At 39.7% G+C, this 23,610-nt stretch overlaps 1 protein-coding gene across 1 annotated transcript in view; it reads left to right on the top strand.

Moving 5' to 3' along the window:
• Positions 1 to 22,877, top strand: part of zgc:172282 (leucine-rich repeat and fibronectin type III domain-containing protein 1-like protein) — a 154,557-nt gene extending 131,680 nt beyond the window's left edge. The window contains exons 9-11 of the mRNA XM_034114937.1: positions 1,933 to 2,582; positions 10,026 to 11,128; positions 21,605 to 22,877. Coding sequence (XP_033970828.1) covers positions 1,933 to 2,582; positions 10,026 to 10,033 — 658 coding nt within the window. The 3' untranslated portion in view covers positions 10,034 to 11,128; positions 21,605 to 22,877. The remainder of the gene's footprint in view (positions 1 to 1,932; positions 2,583 to 10,025; positions 11,129 to 21,604) is intronic.
• The last annotated feature ends 733 nt before the right edge of the window (positions 22,878 to 23,610 follow it).

Below are 23,610 nucleotides of genomic sequence, written 5' to 3'. Positions count from 1 at the left end.
AGTCTGCTGTTGAAGTTTAATAAGGTAGACAGAGGCGCTGTTTCTTTATAAAGATATTTTAGTTTTTCTTTCAACACCCCTTTGAAGATTTCTTGCGGGAACCCCAGTTCAGCCTTGCTCTCAAATCATGCTGTTACATTTGGGCAAGACATCAGGGCAGTTAGAGTTTTCTGGAGTGATTCCTATTAAGAGCTCAGTCCGGGAAACCTTTCACACCAGACATTACAGCCACACAGTACACACACAAAATACACACACAGCTAACTGCCAAGATACACTTCCTGGTGGTGGTTCAATGCCATCGATGAGCTTGGCACTGAGACTAGGCCAGCCAATACTCTGCTGCCCACTGGCTTTCACACACACACACACACACACTAGCCTCCCATCACTTCTGTTTCTCTCAGACAATATTACGAAGCCTGTCTGTCTCGGTGCAGAGTTGGAAATGCATTTATAGGGAAGGCACAGGTAGAAATACTTACAGTGCATAGGGGAACATGTGAATGAAGCAGTAGGGAATATGATTTAGATAAAATGTAGCAATGACATATGGGAGTTTGACAATTTCACTAGTTACACTGAACACCCAGAGAGAAAGTTAGGAAAGAGATAAACATGGAAAAAGCATCGCCCCTGTTTACTTGGGTGATTTTTCTCCCCCCTGGATTTCCCCCTAGAAAGCATGCTGTCAAGTAAGAACTACAGCTATAGTATTTACCTCGGGAACGAGCAAGATAGAAGTTGACAATGGTAAGAATCGGGACTGCGTTTAATCACAGGGTGATGATTTCTGCAGCTGTGGGGGATAGATCTGTGTGAGTGTTTGTCAGATCGTAAGCTTATGAATTCTAACTCTGTTGGGAAATAAGAACGATGAGGTGGCTGCTGTGCCACAGGCGGCACCAAATGGAAATATATGATGATGGTGCATGTGTCGCTGCTGCAGCTTTGATATAATAGAACACAACAGAATACAGGGAGGCAATACCAGCAGATGTAATCATAAGTCATTTTAGGAAAGGATTTTCTTTTGTTATATGACTCTTGCTTGTTTGATTGGTACAGTGTGGTGGGGAACTGACTGACTGATTTGGACAGAGAGGGTTTGTGTTGGCAGGTAATTTGGTTTTTCCAATGGGAGTTGTTAAATCTGGCCTATATGACAGCAGCTCCGCGGTGCAATGTCATTGAGAGCATTGGGGCATATTGTGACATAATTTGGCAGGTAACATAATGGACACACTGCTATTTCATCCTTACACAATATGGACTTCTTTAAAGACTCACTTAACACCTCCCAGAACTATTGTCTAGGCTGACCTCCTGGGTATTAACTTCTGACAAGCTGCAGTGAAGTAAAGTAGAATAGAGGACCCAAATTAAATCAATGTTGGATTCAAACAGAGAGGGCAGAAACACACTATCGTTATCTTCAAGAATGATTATAATTTGTATTCATCAGTTATTTGGTAATCATGAATATCTATTTCACTTCAGGTAATATGTGTTATAATCCTTTGTCATCTTTGCTCCTAAGAATTCATGTTTTAATAAGGTCTTCAGTATTTGTTTGTAATTGTATAAGAAGGTTATTGTTAATTACTTCAATTGAAAGCCAAAGATTTTGATTTATAATTTCTCCATATATGTTTAAATGTATGCTTGCCTGTCGAGAAATTTACATTTTTTTGCATACACAGCTGATCTACATTACAATGACAAAAGTACTATGCTGTAGATAATGGTACCAATTGTGGGTTAATGAATTATAATTCTCTATATATACTACCAAATAATAATCCTCCTTGGAAACAATTAGGAATTTGGTTAAAACTTAGATACCTGTGACATGAAGTTTGTTCTGATAGATATTTATCAGTTTGTTTTAAATTGCCTGACATAAAACATTTGTTTCTTTTATCTTTGCAGGATGATTCCGTCCAGCAGCAACGACTTCCTGGTTCGGGACCTCGCCCCCGGACGCAACTACGATCTCTGTGTCCTTTCCGTGTTTGAGGATGTCGTCACATCACTGACTGCAACGCGTCCTTTGGGCTGTCTTTCGTTCACCACGGACACAGAGTTCAGTCAGTGCCAAGCATTGCACAGCCACTTCCTGGGTGGCACTATGATCATCATCATTGGAGGGATTATTGTTGCATCTGTGCTGGTTTTTATTATCATCTTAATGATAAGATACAAGGTTTACAGCAACCAAGGGGCAGGCCCCGGAAAAGCAGCCATCGCAGAGACTGTACCAAGACCTCAGAGCAATGGTCAAGGAGGAGGCGCACAGGTCCAAGTCCTCCCTCACTCTGCCTCAAAAATGCCTGACAGTCAGGACGACCAAGCGATGGCGCCCTCCAGGGCCATGTCGCCTAGCAACACTCTGAGAGACACTGTGGCATTGGTCGAGGAGGCGAGCAGTGGACGGAGCATAATGACAAGGACTGACTCCTTGGCCAATGACGAGTTCCTCTCGCCCACCAAGTCCCGCTTCTCCTCCAGGGTCGCCATTGAGATGAAAAGCAGGCCGCCATCTGTCGCCAAAGAGCCCACCTCCCCCAAGGAACCTGCAGGTAGTAGAGAGACATATAGGGATATAGACATATAGGAGGCAAGCAGCAGAGTTGGGAGCATGCATTTCATAGAGGTTTGAAGATAAATAAGCAAAACATGATAGAGAAAGGACCAGGCATTTCTAAATCAAAGAAAAATAATACAGTTCAACAGAAAGAACTGGAGGATAAGAAATGGATAATGTAGAAATTGAAAATGTGAAAGTGAGCAAGATAATGACGGAGTGGATGAGTAGGGAACCGACGTATGAACGAGAGAATGAATAAGAGATACCATCCTTGTGTAATGGGAAGATACTAGTAGAGACAGAGGGGGAACACATGTTCTCTCTCTGAGCTGAAGTAGCATCGGAAATCCTATTTAAGTCCATGCTCGATGGTTGTTGAGAAATCAGATGAAGCCGTCTTTCACTCCTTTTTTTTTTACATGATACAACAATCTTGGATTACTCCCCTACTGTATAGTGAAAGTAGCTTATAACCTCACGCCCGCCGAGCTCATTGCTTTGGGCTTTCTGCTCTTGTCAATTACCAAGCGTCATTTCTGATACATGGTAGGTAGATGGTAATACAAACCTGTTAAGAAATGTAAGAAATTACTTGGTTTGTTTAATTTGCCCGAGTGAAATTGTCCTGATGCTGTGACATTTTAGTAAAAAGAAAATGTTGGGCCTTCTTAATGAGACTAAGAGTCAAAATAAATTAAAAAAGAGGGATTCTGTAATACAAGTGTGGTCATCCACTGCACCATAAATCACTTTCTTCAGGTTGGCATTCTTTGTTTGTCCTTCATTAGGGTGCAACAAACTATTAGACTCTGAGGAGGCTTGTTTACCATTAGGAAACACACAACCAGAGTTGTTACTACAATTAAAAAAGAAAGGCTATAGAAGGTTGACTGAAGTTCAATGCTATACTGAAAGAAATCCTAAACCCTAATTTACCCTGTTCAAAAACATCAATATGTGAGAGTTACACAACTTTTATTTATCACATCTGTGTGCCTTCCTTCGTATAACCGAATATTTAAAACAATGTAACATACAGGGGTTCATTAAAAGCAACATGGATCACTCGTCTCTTTGAGTGACTATGTGTGAATATTATATTTTATACTTTTTTTTTTTTAATAAAAACTACATAATTTAAGAACAATTTAAAAATAAAATGTATAATAGTACATCTTGAAACCAATGTAAGATCTAATACACTACAGTATATATGTTTTTAGACAGCTGCAGTCATTCACAGTTCAAATGTGTGCCCCAAGGTATTCTCTATATGAATCCAAGCCACGTAAATTAGGTTTCAGCGGTAGAGTCATAAAACTCCTCCAGGGGTAGGAAAGCATAATCTGGCAAACACATAAACAGTAATTTAGATGGAATATAGTATACATAATGCACAAGGTAACTGATGCAACCACAACTATTATTAATGTGTATACTTTGCAATAATATGCTGAAAGAAGAGGACATATGAGCACAACCAGTAAAAGCAGTGCATTTGTCGTTAAAAGGCATACCAGTAATGGCAGTAAACGGTGCAAGCACTCAGCAAGTGTCATAAGAGTTATTCATACAGTGCATGTACAAAGCTCTTCACTATGATTCAAAATATAAACAAAATATGCACGAAAGATAGGTAAGATCAATACAATCTATGATTCGATATAAATGGAAGAAGCCCAGATGTCCTTAGAAAAAATTGCCAAGTTTCACGTTTAAAACCTCTCAAGGAATTAAACCGACCTCAAGGCTGTGCTGGTACCAAAAAGTACTTTCTGAAGATCTGTAGTGATTGTAAATGACAGGCTTCAGTTGAGCGCAGTCACAATCCAATTTGCTGAACTGAAGTTGGTTAATTTCCTGCTTCCAAACTATTAGTACTGGTTGAGCTTTCAGCTGTCTCTTGATCTCTCGCCTCTCTTGTCTGTACATGGACTGACCTCTTCTGCCAGCTGGAATAACATGCTTTTAGATTCCTTTGTAGTGGCTGCTGGCGTACTGGCACTAAAAAGCTGCCAGAAAGCTGGTGAACAGTTGGTAAGAAATAGAAAGAGATTTCAGACACATTTTGTCTTTGAATAAAATAAGAATTATTTATTTAAACGTGTCAGTACTATTTTAGTGATGCTAAAAACATGATGGCGTAATTACAGTTTTGCACAATTGTAGTATGATTATATACATTGCTACATACATTAAAACTACTTAATCCTACATTTTTAAGATACTGATGGAAAATTACTTTGTGTTAATGGCAACAAATGCTATTAAATTATATTAAGTGTATATGTAATCGAACCCCTGTTCTCTTGCATGACTTGCATACAGTATGCTCACAAAGGTCACCTTAAAAACTAATAGTGCTAATATAATAGAAATCCACAAGGGCATTGGAATTTTCTTTTCGGGAAGATTTTCCGTGTAATAAGCCCACTCTAGTGAACTTCCCCTTTAACACTAATCCACTCAGAAAATGTGGATTTCATTAAAATGAATAAATGGAGACAATATTTCACATGAGTGGCTTAAACAGCTGAGTTGAAATACTTTATCTGCTGCTGATATGTCATTAAATTGGCCTCATTGAATGGGTTTAAATGAGGTGTCATCGAGCCTCACGTTGATACGGGGGGAGGTGAGAGATCTGTGCAGAGCGCAGCAGCTTAGCCAGCAGGTTCAGGGAAAGTGTTCACCTTTGTGAAGTCTGCTGAATCGGGAGTAGGTTGGACATTTAAAACAAATTAAACTGTTCACATCAAAATATATGGGAGGCTGTGGTGCAGTGGGTTAGTGTGTTGGTGTTCGGATCAGGGGAGCACAGGTTCAAACCCCACTGCACACAGCCAGCATGTCGTTGTGTCCCTGGGCAAGACACTTCATCCCAAATTGCTCCTGTGGGGATTGTCCACAGCATTGAGTAGGTAAATCGCTTTGGATAAAAGCGTCTAACAAGTAACATGTAATGTAATGTAATATAATTACTGTTTAAAAGAAGATTTCTGAGATTTTCCGATGGTTTCAAATGCCGTACAAACTCATAGGCTACATTACTGGCTTAAGATATCAGAGTAGAACAAGTTTCTTTCTAGTTGTTTTTCTCGCCTCCGATATGATATGAGGGCAAGGCTGCTCTGTGAGGTTGACAACTAAATTGGGGTTACAAAGCAGATCAGTTGAGGAGTTCGCATTAGTGCTGTAACAGGCTAGAATGTTCTTTGAAGTTTCCTTTGTTGTGGTGTTGAGGTGCCACCATGTGAACAAACACAAACATTTTCCCTCCAGGCCTAATTAACAGCTTTAACCTTATCTCAACCTTAACTGACTGAAGTGTGTCACTCAAAGGAGCTCCAACGAGCATCACAGAATCCAATGAGACCGACCAACAAAGCAACTATTATAGTTTTCATTGTTGACACTTCACCCCGGAGAGATACGTTACAGCAGGTCTTTCTGCTATTTCTTTGATTTCGGGAAAGTTTGCACACGGAGGGCGACCTAGGATAATACCCATGTGTTTGTACAAAGGTTGTCGGGGTTTCTCAGGGTGTAGCTGTGTCTGTGATGTGTTTCTCTGGTTGCTGCATTGCAGAGAAAGGCAACATTGATCTGATCAGAGAGAGAGCCGCAGTGAGTCAGAGCGCCTGAGGAACAGAGCAACTGACAGATACACAGAGAGGCCCCATTAAAGGCCTACAGTTGTCAAATATGTAACACAACATGAAAAAATAGACACATTGTGGGTGATAGTTTGTTTGTTTTCAGAGACTTTTTGTTCACAGTATAAGATGTAGGAACTGAATACATACATTTGTTAAATATTGTTCCGAGTGCAGTTTTTGCAGGGAAAACAGGTTGCATGATAGGAAATGAGTCTGCCTCAAATATGTTTATGAATATTGTCAAGTCATGTTCATAGGGAGACAGTTAGTGATTTCCATACTGATTTAAAGGTAATATCAAGATGACATTATTCAGAAGTCTAAGTTAGAAAAATCCAGTGAGTATCCTCATCTTGTTTGTGATTTTGTGACACGTATGGGTATATGAGTGTTGCATTCTGGACCTATCCATTAGGTTAGGAAAATAAATAAATGAACCGAATACAGATACAAAAAAAGTGATGGTATTAGTTTCCCCCTCAGAGCTTGAGATCTAGCTTGTGCTGCTGCATGTGGATTCAGCATCAGAAGTAGCTCCTTAACCTGAATACTAAGTGGGGAATTATCAGTAATTATATGCTTAACACACACATATTATGATTATGTCAAGCAAAGTGCTATTAGTTCAAGAACAGGCAACCAAATATTGAATGTGTGTGTTATGTAGAGACAAAAATCCACAGTGTAAACTAATCATTCAAAGTACTTTTAGGTTCGTTTTAGGGCAAGCCTTTAGGTATTGAATGAATAAGAGGTTAATCAATACAATATCCTCACAGTGAAAAAAACAAGTGTTAGTGTGCTTGTACGCTCGGCTACATAATCCCTGCAGGTCGGTGCATGTATTTGTGTGTTGTGCCGTACAAGGTTTAACCGCCTTGAGCCAATGCAAATGCTCCCACAAGGTTAAGCCAGATGGAAAAGTCGCCCAGTAAACACAAGGATGTGTGTGTGAGTCTGTGTGAAGTGCAAGTGTGTGTTCTCCGCATGGCCCATCCATGACCCTGTAGCCTGTCTGTCCTCCATGTATTTTAATCTATGATCACTTCCTTCAGTCATCCCGTATGCCCGGCCTCATTCTTCACTGCCGTCTGTCCTTCGGAATCTCCTCCTCTCCCTCTCTCTCTCTCTCTCTCTCTCCCCATCACTTTGTGTTTTCCGTGCTCTCTCTGTCACCTTCTCTCTTCTCTATTCCTCACCAGCTTTCTATCCTGACATCTTTGCTTCCTTTCCACCCCTTATTTTTCTGTGCAGTTTTCTTTCTGCATCTGTGTCAGTGTTTTTTCTGATTCTAAGAGTTTCCCTCCATGTCTGTCTCTCACTATTTTGCATCTTTTGGCCCTATTTCCCCCCTCTTTTTCTGTCTCTCTATCTTCTGGATGCCTCCAGCAGCAGACGACAGGCGGCCTCATAGTGTCGTATGGAGAGACTTTAAGATCTGAAGGTCTCTCGGTCTCACAAAGAGAGTGCACCAACACTACAAAAAAAGAGTAATAACTACCACAAAAAAATGCCCTATAGTTTTCCTACAGTTTCTCCCCGTCTCTCACCCTGTGTCACTACTCCTCACCTGTCTGTCCCTATCTCAGTCTCACTCCTGTGTAGCATGCTGCCATCTGACACTTCCTTTGGGGGACTCTTGTTTTCTGGTCTGGTCAGTTTACACAAATAACAAAAAACACATTTTGTGACTTTCCTCTAGTGGATTTGTGTGCTGATGTTTTGAGATATCCATCTTTGAGAGTACAGAGGGAATTTCATCTGTGTTCCTTACAACAGAAACCAATGAAATGTATTTTAAGGATTACTACAACAATTATTCATTACATTGGGATATTGAGAGATTCTACTATATTTCTATATATTAGTAGAAATGCACATACACACAATTTGACAATATTATTTTTTATGGCAATTATCTAAACTATCTGCAACAAAAAATATTATTTTCAGCTTAAATGTAAGGCGGTGGGTACAGAAATATCAAGGACTAGCATCTCAGAATTAGGCGTATTAAACCCACGTGATGGCCAGATGACACTAGGAGAAAGAAAAAAATGTTGTTTTGTAATTTGGGTGAACCGATAGTTTCCTTCGTTTTTCTTTAAATGATCCCTCTTTCTTAAACTGTCTATCTTTTTTTTCACTTCCCTGTTAACCTTCTTTCAATTTCTATTGATCGTGTCTCAGGTTTCAGGTTCTTTATTTAATTTGCCCTACGTTTATGTTATCCTCCTTCCCTTCACCATTCCTCCTTTGTTTTTTTTCTTGTTAATGATACCTCCCTTTGTGTTTCTTCTCATCCAACCTTATTTGTTGTTTGTTTTCCCCTTCTTTTCTCTTTGATTCTCTTAATTGTATCCTTTTTCAATACTCATTATCTCTTCCCTTACCTCCATTTGCCTCATTTATGCTGGCACATCCCTTTCTCTGTAATGCTCTGTTTGCACCAGCTGGTTTAATCCCGTCCTTGCCCTTGTCTGTTTTCAATTCAAAACACCGTTGTCTTTGTAGTTATATTTTATTCCTTGTGTCCCTTTCTATCCATCTCACCACTCGCACTGCATTATCGTCTTTGCGTACTGCCTTCTCCTCTCTGTCTCACCCCATCTCCTTCATCAATATGCGTGTTGCAAAGGGTGATGGAGAGAAGACGGGAGAGCAATGGAGGATGATGGATGAGAAGACAGTGGTGATGTGCTGTGGTTGAGATGGATGAAAACAGACTGAGGCATTCAAAAGACTCTGCCTCATTTTTTAAATAACACAATCAGCCCAGGCTGTACATAAATGCAGTTAGGAAATGTTCCTCCTGACAAATACAGTTAATAAATGCTCTCTTGACAAACATACATATAACAAATAACAGCTGCAGCAATATACCACCAAAGCAATTACAGCTTCATCCATCTCCAAGCTATCGCACCTCTTTGCTTTCCCCTGTCAGCAGACTTTGTTTGTGCAGGCATTTGTATCTCCTGACTGCACAGCACTTACACTCTGACACTGCTTTCACAAAAGATAACTAACAGATCCTAAGAAGAGAGAAAGTGTTTCGATTGAATGTTTCAAGGAACACAAGAAAACGTTTTGCTATATAGGAAGTATATGGATATTATGTCAAAAATGTGATTTATACATTACAACAAAATATACTCAAATGTTAGGAGTGTCCGTTTTCCCCTAAGTCTGAGAAAAAACATGACGTGAACCTTTGTGTTCCTCCTGTGTCATATTCTTATAATTTCTTCCGTTCCCCTCAGGAGGTAATAAACTCACAAAAAATACAAGTCTTCTCTGTGAATATTAGCTTTTCTGAAAGTTCTAAGTTCTTGCAAAAGTTATAAAAACCAATGAAACAATCTCCTCCTTTGGGTAAGATCAAGTCCGGTGCAACCAGGGACACCGAACAGCAGAAGTGAAAGCCACTTAAAGTTAAATTGGGCTTCCCCACCACATGTTGAAGGCAGTCAACGTCTTAATGGTCATTGTTAATCACAATTCTAATTGATGTATTACAGATCTCACAGGTGCTTCATTGTGTCTAGACCCTGTGCTGTTTTCAGTAAAATATTCCAAGTACCTTGTTTTTCTATCCTTTTGTCAAGACCTGATGTCCTACTCCACATCCCTGCTGTTTTAATTGTCCCTTTTAACCTCTTTGTTCTAAATCCTACCCTTTAGAACAGTACAGTGCAATCCTTCCATTATTGTCCTTTTCCTTATAGCTTAAGATTGTTTTCAAACCGTTATGTTCTTTCTCTCCTGTTTTCTAGAACCCTGATGATGTTGTTCTGAGTGGCAGAATTGGAGAACGTCACCACCAGGGAGAAGCTGGTGAAAACAGAAGAAAAAAAGGCCCTATAGCCCCCCTCCCGTATCTCCTGTTTACTGTGCCCATTTCTTTGTTTCCATAAGTACCATGGGGTCATAGACCTGTACTGTCTGGTTTACTTTTTGCTGATTTTGGTTCTCATGTCTGAATTGGACAATCGTATCAAGGCCCGCTGTCTATTTGCCTGCCGATTCGCCTCTTGCTACAGGATCCGGCTGGCAGTGTGATCATCATTAATCAGTTTTGAATGGAACGGCACGCACTGAATGCTGAATTTTCCACTTGAATCATTTGTATCAGTGTGAAAGTGGATACAATGGGCGTAGATAATTTCAAAAGAAAACAAAAAAAATACTTGTGTTTTGACATGATTATGGACGGAAAATATGAATGAACTTCTCCCCATCTGGAGCAGCATCAACATGCACGGACAGACACCCAACAGATGGTAAAAACAGACTGAGAATGTATGGCTAAACAGTAAAAGTTGGATGCATAGATAATCGCACACAACCTGGATATACAATATGTTAGACTGCACAAACAGAACGCAATTAATATCACACAAATGGATCCTGTTTTGGATATGAACATTAAAACAATATCAGCGCACTCTTTCTGCACATAAGGAACTCTCAACATGGCTGGCTGTAGATGGCTCAACTTTTGTATTCCATGTGAAATAATGGAATAATGAAAACTGAACTGTGCTGGGCTGATCCGAACTACACTGAACTGGAGCTGGATTTGAACCTTGACTAAATCCTGTTATCAATCAGCAGTCTGTTTCTGGAAATCAGTATATAACAAAAACCTGAACTGAAGTGGATCCAGATCTAGAAATGTACACTGGTCAAGGATTTGGACTGTGCATTGATCTACAGTAGAAAAAAACTTGACTAGACTGGCCTGTTATCTATTAGTCTAGTCTGTGTATTCTACTGCTCTGTTCTAATGTCTGCCGCTATCCACTGGAAGTGACAGACGAGGACCTTGTGGAACTTGACCAGCCTTTCTAGCGTCTCTCCAGGCCCATTTACACAGGTGAGTAATCTGCTGATTAACCTCTTAACCTAACAGAACAAGCAGCCAAATGTAGAGTTATCTCACCCAATGACCTAGTCTCATTCATCAGTGAAACATATGGTGACACACTGGCAGTCACCTTGACCGTCCACCATTTTGTGGCCCTGCCCTATCGTTTAAGGCTCACTTAGACTTTGCAGTGTCTCCTCCTGCCGCAAGTACTGTGTTACCTAATGAGGGCAACACTTTAACGAGTGTCTTCTAATTGCTGTGATCCAGACAATTAGAGAAAGCCTCCCTGGCTAAACGATCTGGTTCGTTACTAGTCTCCACTGACGATATCACAACATGCGACAGTAAATGCACCCCCCCCTGTTTGTTTCTTGCTCCTTTACTGTCAGGGTTGCTCCCTATCTCATGCTCCTCTCTTCCCCTCTCATCAGAAGTCTTTTGTTTAGTTTTTTTCCTCCCACCAGCCTGAGGCAGTGATCGAATACTGGTGGGGAATATAATACACTGGGAGGATATGGTTATGAGCCAACACCTCAGCCTCAGGGAGGGATTTAGCCTCTACAAAGGGGGGTCAGCAATATCTCTTTAGTCACGGACAGAGGCTGATGTTTGATGCTGCTGAATTGAACTCATCTATTCCCCAGAATGGAGAGGTTTTCATTGTCAAAATGGAGGAACACATTTATTAGAGGGAATCAATAGCATAATCGGTTAAATTACATTACACACATTTAGCTCACAACTGATGGGGAATGCCAAGTAATAACCCTATTTAACCTCAAGGAAAAATATTATTCCAATATACCTGCTTGTGTGAGTAAACAAGAAACACACCAGTAATTGTATAGTGCCCATAACACTTTTATATCAGCCATTATCAGCAATAGTGCTCTCTACTCTACACTGAAACTGAAACATTGGTCAGACAATTTGCTAAACAAAGCTCTATGGTCCTACAAACTGAATTGTATCCAATAGACTTATCTGAAGTAATGGAACCACATTAGTTATATATGTAATAATATTTTCACGCTACGCATAAAGTAATTACCATCGAATACAATTAGAATGATTTACTTACATTGGGTACAGCTATGTTTGCTCTGCCTGCAGTTCTGTTCTTCCGATTCAATGTTGGTGCAATGAAGATGAATAACTAACTACATGTAGTTGTAATTATTACTTTATTTTTCAATTTCAAGTAACTTCACTTAAAGATAATGTATTCTGCCTGGTCCCCATTAATACAAACACACATAAACAAAATGCAAGAGAAAATACCCAGAGGGAGAGCAAAATATTTACGAACAACATATTGAGATGAGGCACTAACTTGTTGATTTATCTTCTTTGTTTGACATTTTTTTTATGATATCAGCCATCAGTAGGCTCATGCACAATTCCCTATTATGCTAATATAAAGTTGTGTTCAAATGGCAGGCAGAATACTAGGAATACACATTACTTTGATCTGTTCTTGTCTTTTAAACAAACAGCCAACCAGGGATGCTATTTTCTTCTGTAAGTAATGGTTAATGTATTTTGCAGGGACTAATAGTCATACAACATTTTGTCAGTTTTGATTCAGATTTTAACCCTCCTATTGTCTTCGTTTTCCCCCCCTTACTTTGGTGTTCGCGGTCAAATTTGACCGGTCCTTTTTTAACTGCTATTACATTAACACAAAAACCATTAATCATCACCAAATTTCATTTAACACCCTTTCAAACTGTAAATATTGTATCAGACTACTGGTACACATGAACAACTGCAGTAAATGTACAAAGAATAGACACTGAACATGTATTGCGTGTGCCAGGTGTAATCCATGTGGGGGGATGGGCACATAAGAGCGGGAAATGTGTCAAATAGTTCTGTGTGTGTGTGTTTGTGAGTGCCAGGTGTGATTCACATGGGGGGATTGGGCACATAAGGGGGGGGACACATCTAGAGTATGTGTGTGTGTGTGTGTGTGTGTGTGTGTTTCTGTGTGTGTTTTATCTGATCCGGATGGTTACTAATTCCTTTTCTTTATGGCAGTCATTTTTGACCGGGAACACCATGGGTGTTACAAAGTTGACTAAATCATCCAAAATTCAATGAAAGTGGAGATCAGCAATTGTATATGTTCAAATGTCTACTGTGAAGGATATCATAAAGCCTTAATGCAATCGAATGTAAAACAAAAAAGTTATGATTGATGAAAGTAGTAAATCGGTCAGATTTGACCCGAAGACAACAGGAGGGTTAATAACAAAGTGACAATAACAGTTCTTTGTTCAGTAACTATAGCAATGAGTCACTTAATCAGTCGTTCTGGTCCCGAATCACAGATGTGAGTACCAGAGTGGCTATCAAGGGCACTCACTTATGATAGTCATCTTTTCACGTTCAACTATGTGTGTTAGTGTGTGTGAGAGAGAGTCTGTGAGTGTGTGAGAGTGTGTGTCCTCTTGGGACAACATTAACAGTATGATTATAATTGCAGATGTCAGATACCAGAAGCTGTTTACACAAACAAACATTTCATGTCTCGTAATTTATTAAACCATCATTCCTTACACGTGCAAAAACAAACAGACACACACATCTGCAGCAAAACACACACAAAAGAGAGACAACATTAGACAAAACACACAAACTAAAAGCATGGTATAAAAATAGAGCTAGCACTGTAAAGTGCACCTTATAAAGTGCCTTCAGTTGCTTTCCAAGGTTACTGAGAGTACCGGTCTGTCTTTATATTTAGATTCTCTGGCGGCAGTAGTTGTTGTCATACACATAAAATGTTTGGACAGATCGTATACTGCATACTTAATCTTTTTCCGGAGTGACAATGTTATTGCTGTTGGGTAGGTAATTTGATGGAGTAAATTGATTTGTGCTTTAAACTATTTACAGTATCTAACTCATCATCACAAAGTAATGATATATTTTGTTGCACCGGAGGGAGAGTTGGCAATGGGAGAACAAGTACAAAGGATCAATATGGCTGTCATACCAAGGATAAATGTTTTAATTTCCTTCCAACTTTTATAGAACGTTTTAGATGTTTAGTCAATCTGGCACAGTTAAACACTGTCCCTGGGACATGTGCTTCTGTTGTACTAAAAACAATGGTTATTTGCATGTCATTACTGAGCACGTGTTAGCAGATGTTTTAATAGACTGCAGCCCTCCTTTGTTCCTCTTGTGTGACAGATCTATCTCGAGGCTACATTTCAACATCAACAAGATCTGTGGTGCTGCCTTAAAAGAGCATGTCACTGCGGCACAGCATTGGTTCTAACATGTTTTGACTCATGTGTGGCAACATGAGAAAAATATGTCAAGTTTACAGCAAGGTCTCTTTGCAACAGAAACAAGTGGAGGGTAAATCAAGGATGTATCTCCCTTACTTTTTCTTAAAAGGGAATGAGGTTGACCAGATGCTCCAGAGACACCTAGATGACCGAGGTCACAGAGGTACATTAAAAGCTTAAGGCTGAAATATGTCCATCTCATATGGTTACATATCTGTTAGGAGGCCATATGTGCACTAATTCAACTTTCACAAAGGTCTCAATTAGTGTGATTATGTTGTACTCTGTAGGGAGGGAAATAGGTGCAGGACAATTAGCAGTCTACAGGAAGTCACTGATAAACTGTTTCCTTACTGTTCAGTCTATATGCTAAGCTCCAGTGATCTGCTATGTTTCTCTACATTTAAGAGTAAAATAGAGGGAGGGAGAATAAGAATAATCCTTAAAACATCCCTGTTCACCACATGTGCGTTACATTTGACAGAACAGATATGTTGACGTCTTTCAACCTGTCAAATAAGCTAATGATTTAAACCAAAGACGTGTGTTTCGTTGCATCACGTCTCATCAGTTAAAGCAGGGGTGGGGAACCTTTTTCCTCTCAAGGGCCATTTCAATTTTTTCAACATCCTCCGAGGGCCGTACAAATTATTGACCTCTGCTTAAAAATACTAAAATCACAGCCCATTCATTTGGCCTTTCTTTCATGCTGTGCAAAGAAAAAGCAACCTCTTAATCCAGATATCTTGCCATGACTCGCGTATGCATGCATGTGCACGGTTGTGGCATGACCACATGATTTAAGTCGGGGGGGACCTAACCTCCTCTATGGGGGTCCCATGCTCCCCCGGGAAGATTTTTTTTTTAAATGTTGAAGTTAAAAGCGTCAATCTGGTGCAATTTGAGAGCAAAATGAAGAGATCTATGGATACATCTCTCAACACCCATATGAAACAGAACTGTAAACGGATTTTATTTTTCTTTATGGATATTTTACAAATCACTCCCCTTTCAAACTGTATTCTTGTTTATTAATAACAACCGGAGCGACGTTCTGGTGCTCTCCGGCAGAACTACACCCCTCTCAGACGAGACATATACCACGTGATGACACGTTAGGCTCGTGTTGTGTTCAAGGACCCTGACCTTGGCCAGGAAAAACAGGCACTCGCTTGTTTAATTATTTTACGGTCTAGATTTCTTAAATTTTTTTCTTTTTTGCATGTGTTTATAAATTACCTCGAGGGCCGTACCAAATGGTCTCGCGGGCCGTATACGGCCCGGGGGCCGGAGGTTCCCCACCCCTGAGTTAAAGCATCGCATGTAGACCACAGAATGGTGCACTTGATGTGGAAGCTTCCATCTGTAGGCCGTTTTGCAGCAGCACTAACAAGTCCCTCCTAGCAACCATTCAGTTTATTTCATTTGCAGAGGCTTTATCTGTACTGCTAGAAACATACAGACTGGAGTTGTTATTACAGACTTGGTGTAGAGGGGATGCAATGTGCTCCCTTTATGTGGGCTGTTGGGGCCCTGCAATGACTTCAATTTAAGAAGCATGTCACATCTGGTGGCCGATGTGGTGCTGATATAGACGTGGCCATGCATACATAATCACATTTTTATAAAACTGCCTGACATCTCACACACACACTAAAATGACCCAGGGCTCACAACATCACTGCTCGATTCTGCCCTCTTTAAATAGGACTTTCCAGCTGTGTGAGTGAAAAGCATTCACAAAAGGAAAAGGGGGGAACGTGTGAGTGTGTGTGCGTGTGCGTGTGCGTGTGCGTGTGTGCGTGTGTGCGTGTGTGCGTGTGTGTGTGTGTGTGTCAAGCTCAACAAGACTGAGCTGCTTTTTATTCCGGGAAAAGATTGTCCCACTCTTGACCTAACAATCAACATCGGTCCCTCTGTTGTTTCCCCGACTCAGACTGCAAGGAATCTGGGTGTGACCCTAGATAACAATATGTCCTTCACAGCAAACATCGCTGCTGCAGATACACTCTTTACAACATCAGGAGGATACGTCCCCTCCTGACCCAGAAAGCGACGCAACTTCTGGTCCAGGCTCTCGTCATTTCACGCCTAGACTACTGCAACTCCCTCCTGGCTGGTCACCTGCATGTGCCATCTGACCTCTGCAGCTCATCCAGAATGCAGCGGCTCGTCTGGTCTTCAACCTTCCTAAATTCTCCCACACCACACCGCTCCTCCGCTCCCTTCACTGGCTTCCAGTAACTGCTAGAATCCACTTCAAGACACTGGTACTAGCGTACCATGCTGTGAATGGATCTGGCCCTTCCTACATCCAGGACATGGTTAAACCATACACCCCAGCACGTGCACTCCGCTCTGCATCAGCCAAACGGCTCGCTGCACCCGCACTACGAGGGGGACCCAAGTTCCCATCAGCAAAAACACGTGGGTTTGCTATCCTGGCTCCAAAATGGTGGAATGAGCTCCCCATTGACATCAGGACAGCAGAAAGCTTACACATCTTCCGGCGCAGACTGAAAACTCATCTCTTTCGACTCCACTTCGAGCAATAAAATGACTAACAAAGCACTTATATACTAATAAAGGACTGGCTTATCTAAAGCTAGTTGAGTAGCACTTGAAATGTTTTGGCTCTCTGAAACCTGATGTACTTATATGATTCTGTTTTCTTCTAGTTTGTATCTTCTTGGTCGAATGCACTTATTGTAAGTCGCTTTGGATAAAAGCGTCAGCTAAATGCAATGTAATGTAATGTGTGTGTGTGTTTCTGCACTCCAATGTTGTCTTACCTGTGGTGATGTAAGAAGAGTGTCCTACAAGGGCATGGCAAGGTGAACATTGCCTTGCAGGATAGAGGGAAAGAGGAAGATAAAAAAATGGAGGGGAGAAAGAGAAGGAAGTGCAGAAAGGGGGCAGGAAGCGGGCAGAATAGGAGAAAACAGAGATGGAAAGTTCGATGGATGGGTTAGTTTCAGATGAATTGAGAGCGAGGACAAGGGACGAAATGACAGAATATAAATGTTAGGCAGCTTATACAAGGGAGAGAACGGGTAGGATCATTTGAAACTATGCGTACACATGCTCGTTCAGTGCATATTGACAAGGTCTTCTGGTATCTACAGATACTCCAGCAGTGATCTTATCATGCAAGTGTTGCTTCTTGAATTCCACTGTCAGGAGAAGAGTGAAATAGGGTAGAGAGGCTGCACAAGATAAGCAGCTTTATGAATAAGAGGAGATAAAGGAGAATTGGAAAAGACAAGGACTGTTAAAAAAAAGGAGGAGGAGGAAAATCAGGGAAGGAGCTGTGAAGACGACTGGCAAGAGTTAAGAAGGAGACGTACGAAAAGGAACAGAGGGGGGAAAGCAAAGGGAGAAGAGCGAGTGGGATGTGTGGAGGATTACTCAAGTGTGCATTGAGCTCTGGCTGTATTGTGCAGTGAGGTTTCTTTGGTCCCTCGAAAAGAAAACATGGTAGTATGAATAATGAATCACACATTAACACAATGCACGTTTATTTTTGTGCTGTATTGTGTGACTCCTTTCCCCCAACTAAATGGCTATAAAAAAGATCTGCAGTGGGGCAGATGATGCTCTCAGCTGAGCAAATACGTCCCCACGCGAACGCATACTGAGTCAAAAGACACGCGGAAAGATTATTTTGCGAGAACAATATAAACTGAGCATGTGTTAATACTTCATGATGAGTCGGTGTGTCCCTGAGTTATTCGGTGGATGGATTCATGTGTCAGTCACACTGCAAAGTTGACATTTCTGCCAGTTGCCCACCCAGGAACAGCATGTAGAAAGCTGTGACTACTAAACTGCCATGAAGTACCCTAAAAAAAAAGATTTCTGGGCCGTGTTCGGCTCTTAAATGTGAGGACCGCTGGGATTTGTTCCTCAAAAGATCCAGCACTCAGTGTTCCAGCGAAGATCAGCAGCGCATCATATTAAGCCGTTTGAAAGCACTGCTGTCAATTTGGGTATTCACTGAAAAGTCTAAAGCCCACCACCATTATCCCATCAAATAGATTTCAGAAGATGAATTTTAAAGCAAAGAATATCAACAGTGATTTTTTCCGCATTACTCCCTCCCTAAAGAATGCACTTACTCTGATCTCAATATATTTGCACCTTTTTCTAAAAAAGGAAAACAACATTTTAAAGATAAAACAGTGCTGAATCTGTTGGATGGTTTTCTTTGGCTGAAAGCATGTTTTAGTTGTTTTTCTTCCATTACAGCACATCAGTCAGACACATGCATACTGCGGCACTGAAAGTGATTTAAACTTCTCGGTCGGGACAGCAGAATAATCTTTAATTGGCACTGTGAGCCTGTTATGCCAATGAGGGAGCAGTGATTATATTTATAGCCATTTTACAAATTAAATGTAAGCAACCGCAACTGTCTGACATTTACTGATACAAGGACAAAGTCAGTTGTGTTGCAATTCAGTGTGTGTGTGTGTGTGTGTGTGTGAAATGAACATCCATTTATATATATGTTCAAACCTCCCTTCATCTCCATCTCTCAGCTTCATCCAGTACACCAGCTTTACCTGCATCTCATCAGTTGCACACAACTGAAACTGTTTGATGCATGGCGCACCTTCAGGATAAATAGGAAAACAAACAACAACATATGGTTGCACGATTCAATGGGCTACAAAATGATAGTGAAAGAGAAAACACTTTCGGTCAATTACATGCAAAGGTTGGCAGCTGTGTTTTTTACTAGCTGACAGTAAAGTCTAATTTAGGGATGCACATTTTCACTTTACTGTCAGCAGGAGTCCAATTTTCAGAGTGGATTATGTTTAGAAAGTTGAGAATATACTCATCGCTGCTGTGACTAAATCATTTCCCACCTTGGGATCGATATAGTATCTATCTCCATCCATCTATCTATTATTTACACCAACTTCAAAATATAGTATTGCATTGTAATTCAATATGACATTAATTAACTTAGTTTAGTTTTCATTTCAAGCATAGCCCTGAAAATGTATGCTGTGTGTTTTAGTCCCAATGTGCTTTCCATGTCTAATTTTGCCTTACAAGTAAAAAATGATATAAAGTGATAATGAAATACCCGTTAAATCAACCGCACAGCAAGCACTCACACGTCTATTGACTACAGGGCCTTTGAGTTAGCACCCTTCCATTTATCTTTCCCGGCAGAAAGCCATTTCCTTCTGCAGGCAGGAGAGAAAATGGGACCGTTGTTGGATTAAAATCTTGTGCAGGTTGAAGGTTTTAGCTTTAGATTGGCTTTTTGGTTGTTATATCGGCAGCTTTTCACCAAAACGCTGATGCAGTTTTTTGAATTGGGCGGTTACAATGAAACGGTGGTGAGATTCAAGACGGTTGAATTTGGAGATTGGAATCTATGAGGTGTTAGAAAATACATGTAGAAAAAGCCCTTTGTAGTGGTCTGTTGGTTAATGCCAGATTCAAAGCTTGAGCAATTCATTGTAGGTGATGTTTAGTATTGAGGGACAAGCTTTTGTTTTAACCCTTGTGTGGTTTTCATATTTGTGTTATTCAGCAAGTGTTCGTGGGTCTGGTGGACCCGCTGCCTTTTTGGGTTTCAACACAATCAAACTATTTTATGTTAAAATACTCAACAGATGTTTACTTCATCCCAATTACAAGCAATATAAACAGTATAGATGGTTAATATTTGCCCTTTTACATTTGTTAGATCACATTAAAATGTCCTGCTGAACGAAGCTCTGGATTTGAGTATTACTTGTTAAATGGCTTTAAGGATAAATGTTTCTAGGATTTTTTTAATAATGTTAGAGCACCTTGAAATAAATATGCAGCAGATTCCTCCATACAGTAAAGTGCTGAATATTGTTTTATTTTTGTTATGCACCCTGGAGAATTCAGTTGCAGACAAGTACCAATAAAGTAGGTTCAGATAGAATTAGATGCATAAGTAGTTTGATTAAGATAATTGTCAGGTGACGTATTCCATGTATTTGTCATGTTAACCTACAGCAAATGTTTCTGCTAAGCACTCAGTGAGCAATTTGATAGCCCCAGGTTCCCCCCCACCCTAGAGGAGTAACAATGTGACAGCTAATCATTTTAGCATGCTTACATTACTCTACTAATGAGGTCAGCATTGGGAGATTTGTTGAAGTTTAACATGAAGGTTGGTGGGTTGGGCAATTTCCCTCCATCACACTATGAATCCATAGTCACTTAGCAGGATTTATTCATCAGGGAAATTGATTTTGTTCTAATGGTATTACTTGATGCATGTATTTTCTGACATGGATGATTGTTTCTATAATTATTTTTATTGTACAGTTTTAACTGATTTGGTTGCAAATTAAAAAGCAGATACATAAAATTGCCTAAAGTTGAACAGAATTTCGAGAATATCTTGTTGTTTTTGTCAAATGATAACACTGGATTTTCACCCATGTTAGTTCCAGTGTCTACATGTTGACAAATGCTATTAGTCTGCCTTAACATCGAATGTCCATTTCTGTGTTATCCTTTTTCAAATAGTACATCAAAGCTAAATGTGATTAAATAACGTGGGCTGTAGATGTTTTCTATAAGAGCAGCCGAGCTGTCTGCCATGGCCATCCCTAGAGTTAAAGTGGATGAAGTGCTCTTCATGAAGTGTAATCAGCTGCTGATTTGGCCGGGTCTGATCCACAGAGATGCAACTGACAGAGAAAGACTCTGTGGACATGTTTAGAAAAAATAAATTAAAAAAACACACACACACACACCAAATAAACTAGCAGCATTGACCATGACATGTATAGCAGAAATGTTATCCAGAAATGAATTTTAGCATTTAAAGATCATATTATATGTACAGTATACACATCGTAGTTCATTTATTTTCGTGTTTGGAAAGATATATATATATATATATATATATATATATATATATATATATATATATATATATATATATATATATATATATATATATATATATATATATATATATCAGGTTTTAAATACATTTTGGGTTTAAACCTCAAACAACTTTAGCCATGACTTGCCCATTTTTTGATGGTGACATTTTTTGTTCAACTAAGAAAAACAAGTGCTTGAAATGTTTTGACTTTGTCTACAGTAAAATGCAAGCGATTGATTTTTATTTTTATATTAATGCGTCTTTCCTCATTCTTTCTTTCAGACCCAGTGATCAGGAGGAAAGCCACATGTCTGAAGTCAAAACGGAAACGGATGAACAGATTAGAAATCAAAATAATAAAGTAGCGGGGGAATCAGTTAGCCAAATTGTGTGAATTTCCGATTTCATCATCATTAAACTTCATTGTCAATAAGTATGTTTACAGATCCAGAGTAGGTTTAATTTGGTTTCGCTGGTCCGGTCTACAAGCTTAAACCAGTTTGATTTGATGCCAACTGGACGAGACTGCATTTGTACTGTATTATGACATGTTCTGGCAAATTCATAAATAAGCCACGGAGCTTCATCAGCCCCACAGTGTAAATCCAATTTGCATTAGTAATAAGCAATATGAAAGTGTGATTAAAATAATATTGTGTTTGACAAAGAGCTACTGTCTGACGGACAGTTCTCAATTAACTGCATAGCTGAGAAAGTCTGCAACAAGAAGGAGATCAAATTGTAGTTTCATTAGGGGTTGGAGGAGTCATTAGGAGCCGCTGAGTAAAGAACAAATCAATCTGTTCAGTGATTGGCTTAATATCAAACCGGTTTGAATTTTTTTTATACCGGGCTATGCCTAGTCTAGAGATCTACATTGAAAATCGAATCAGCCTACTTTATCAAGAAGAAAAATGCTGTATGACTGTATATGAACTGCATTGTTAACATCATGGTAGTAGTCATCCAGGCCTTCTGCACATCTTCATAATCACAATCCTCTTCATCACCATGGAGCGCGGCTACGTGCACACAGCATGGCGCATAACACATCTCACTTCATGTTATTTTGGAAAGAGTGACATCTTCGTACTGTATGTGTCTGACGAATCCTTTTATGATAATCATCAGAACAAAACATGTGCTCTGTAATAGCATCTCTGTCATGATTGCCATGCTTTGGCTCTGACATCACGCTGGTTATTGTAAATGGGGTCTGTGGTACACAGATGCCATCTCAGATATGTGTTTTTCCAGATGTGTGTGCACAGGTTGTTATCATTCTCATCATGATTGTTACAGTTCCTTGCAGAGATGTAAGTTGGTTGAAGAGCCAATAGACAGAGAACCTCGAAAACCGTTTGACCCATCTCAGAAGACACATCCCAAAAAAAGCAGATAAAAATAAAAACGTCTTCACTTTTCTCCCTTCTGTGCTCTCCTCACTTTTTCTTTGGGCTTTACCTTTTGTATGTGTACATAAAGCAATTTCAAATCTTATAGTTTTGTACATGTAATTTTTATGGTGTGTGGAATTTTTTAATAAAATAAAACAAAAATGGACCACTTTTCTCCTAGACTGGCTGAATTGTTTCCATTGTCCTATGTGTCTAACACTCTATACATGTATCAATGTTTAGTCGTGCTGTTTAAAAAAGGTATCATTTTCAAGACGTAAACAATGTTCACAAGGTTCAGTGCAAGTGATGATAAACATTGGACACAGTAATCAAAAAAGCAATTGAGTATTTGTTTGTTTCCCCACCTCAAATACTTAAATGGGAGAACATTTTAACTATAGGAAATGTGTTGGTTGATGTTATGAAGGTATGTGATTTGGGTGAAGGTAAATGCATACTAGTCATTTTAGTTCAACTTTTTCAGTCAACTAAATGTTTAGTTGGTTTAACTGACTAAAACGTTTTTCCACAGAAACAACCATGCAGTATGCAAAAGTGCTTTTCAGACTTGTGCCATAAGTTAATTATGAGATCTCATTACTGCCATATGTAAAATTCTAGTTAAAGCTGCAATAATCTGAATTTACTATATTAACAATGGATCAAACATGGTGGAGCATTAAGCAGCTAAGAGCCAGATATTTCCCTCTGGAGCTGGTGGAGACCAGAGGAGAGATGAGAAGAGAGGGAATATTGGACTTACATTTATCATCATGTAGACAGATTCAAAGCTCGAAATAAATGTTGATGATATTTATTTCAGTACATGCAGATTCAATGCTTAATTGTTTGTTAATATCAAACAAATGTTAAAGGGGACCTATCGTG

This window comes from Trematomus bernacchii, unplaced genomic scaffold, assembly GCF_902827165.1.
Source record: "Trematomus bernacchii unplaced genomic scaffold, fTreBer1.1, whole genome shotgun sequence".
Lineage (NCBI taxonomy): Eukaryota > Metazoa > Chordata > Actinopteri > Perciformes > Nototheniidae > Trematomus > Trematomus bernacchii.
The sequence above is the reverse complement of the archived record's forward strand: the minus strand, read 5'-3'. Positions and strand labels throughout refer to the sequence as shown.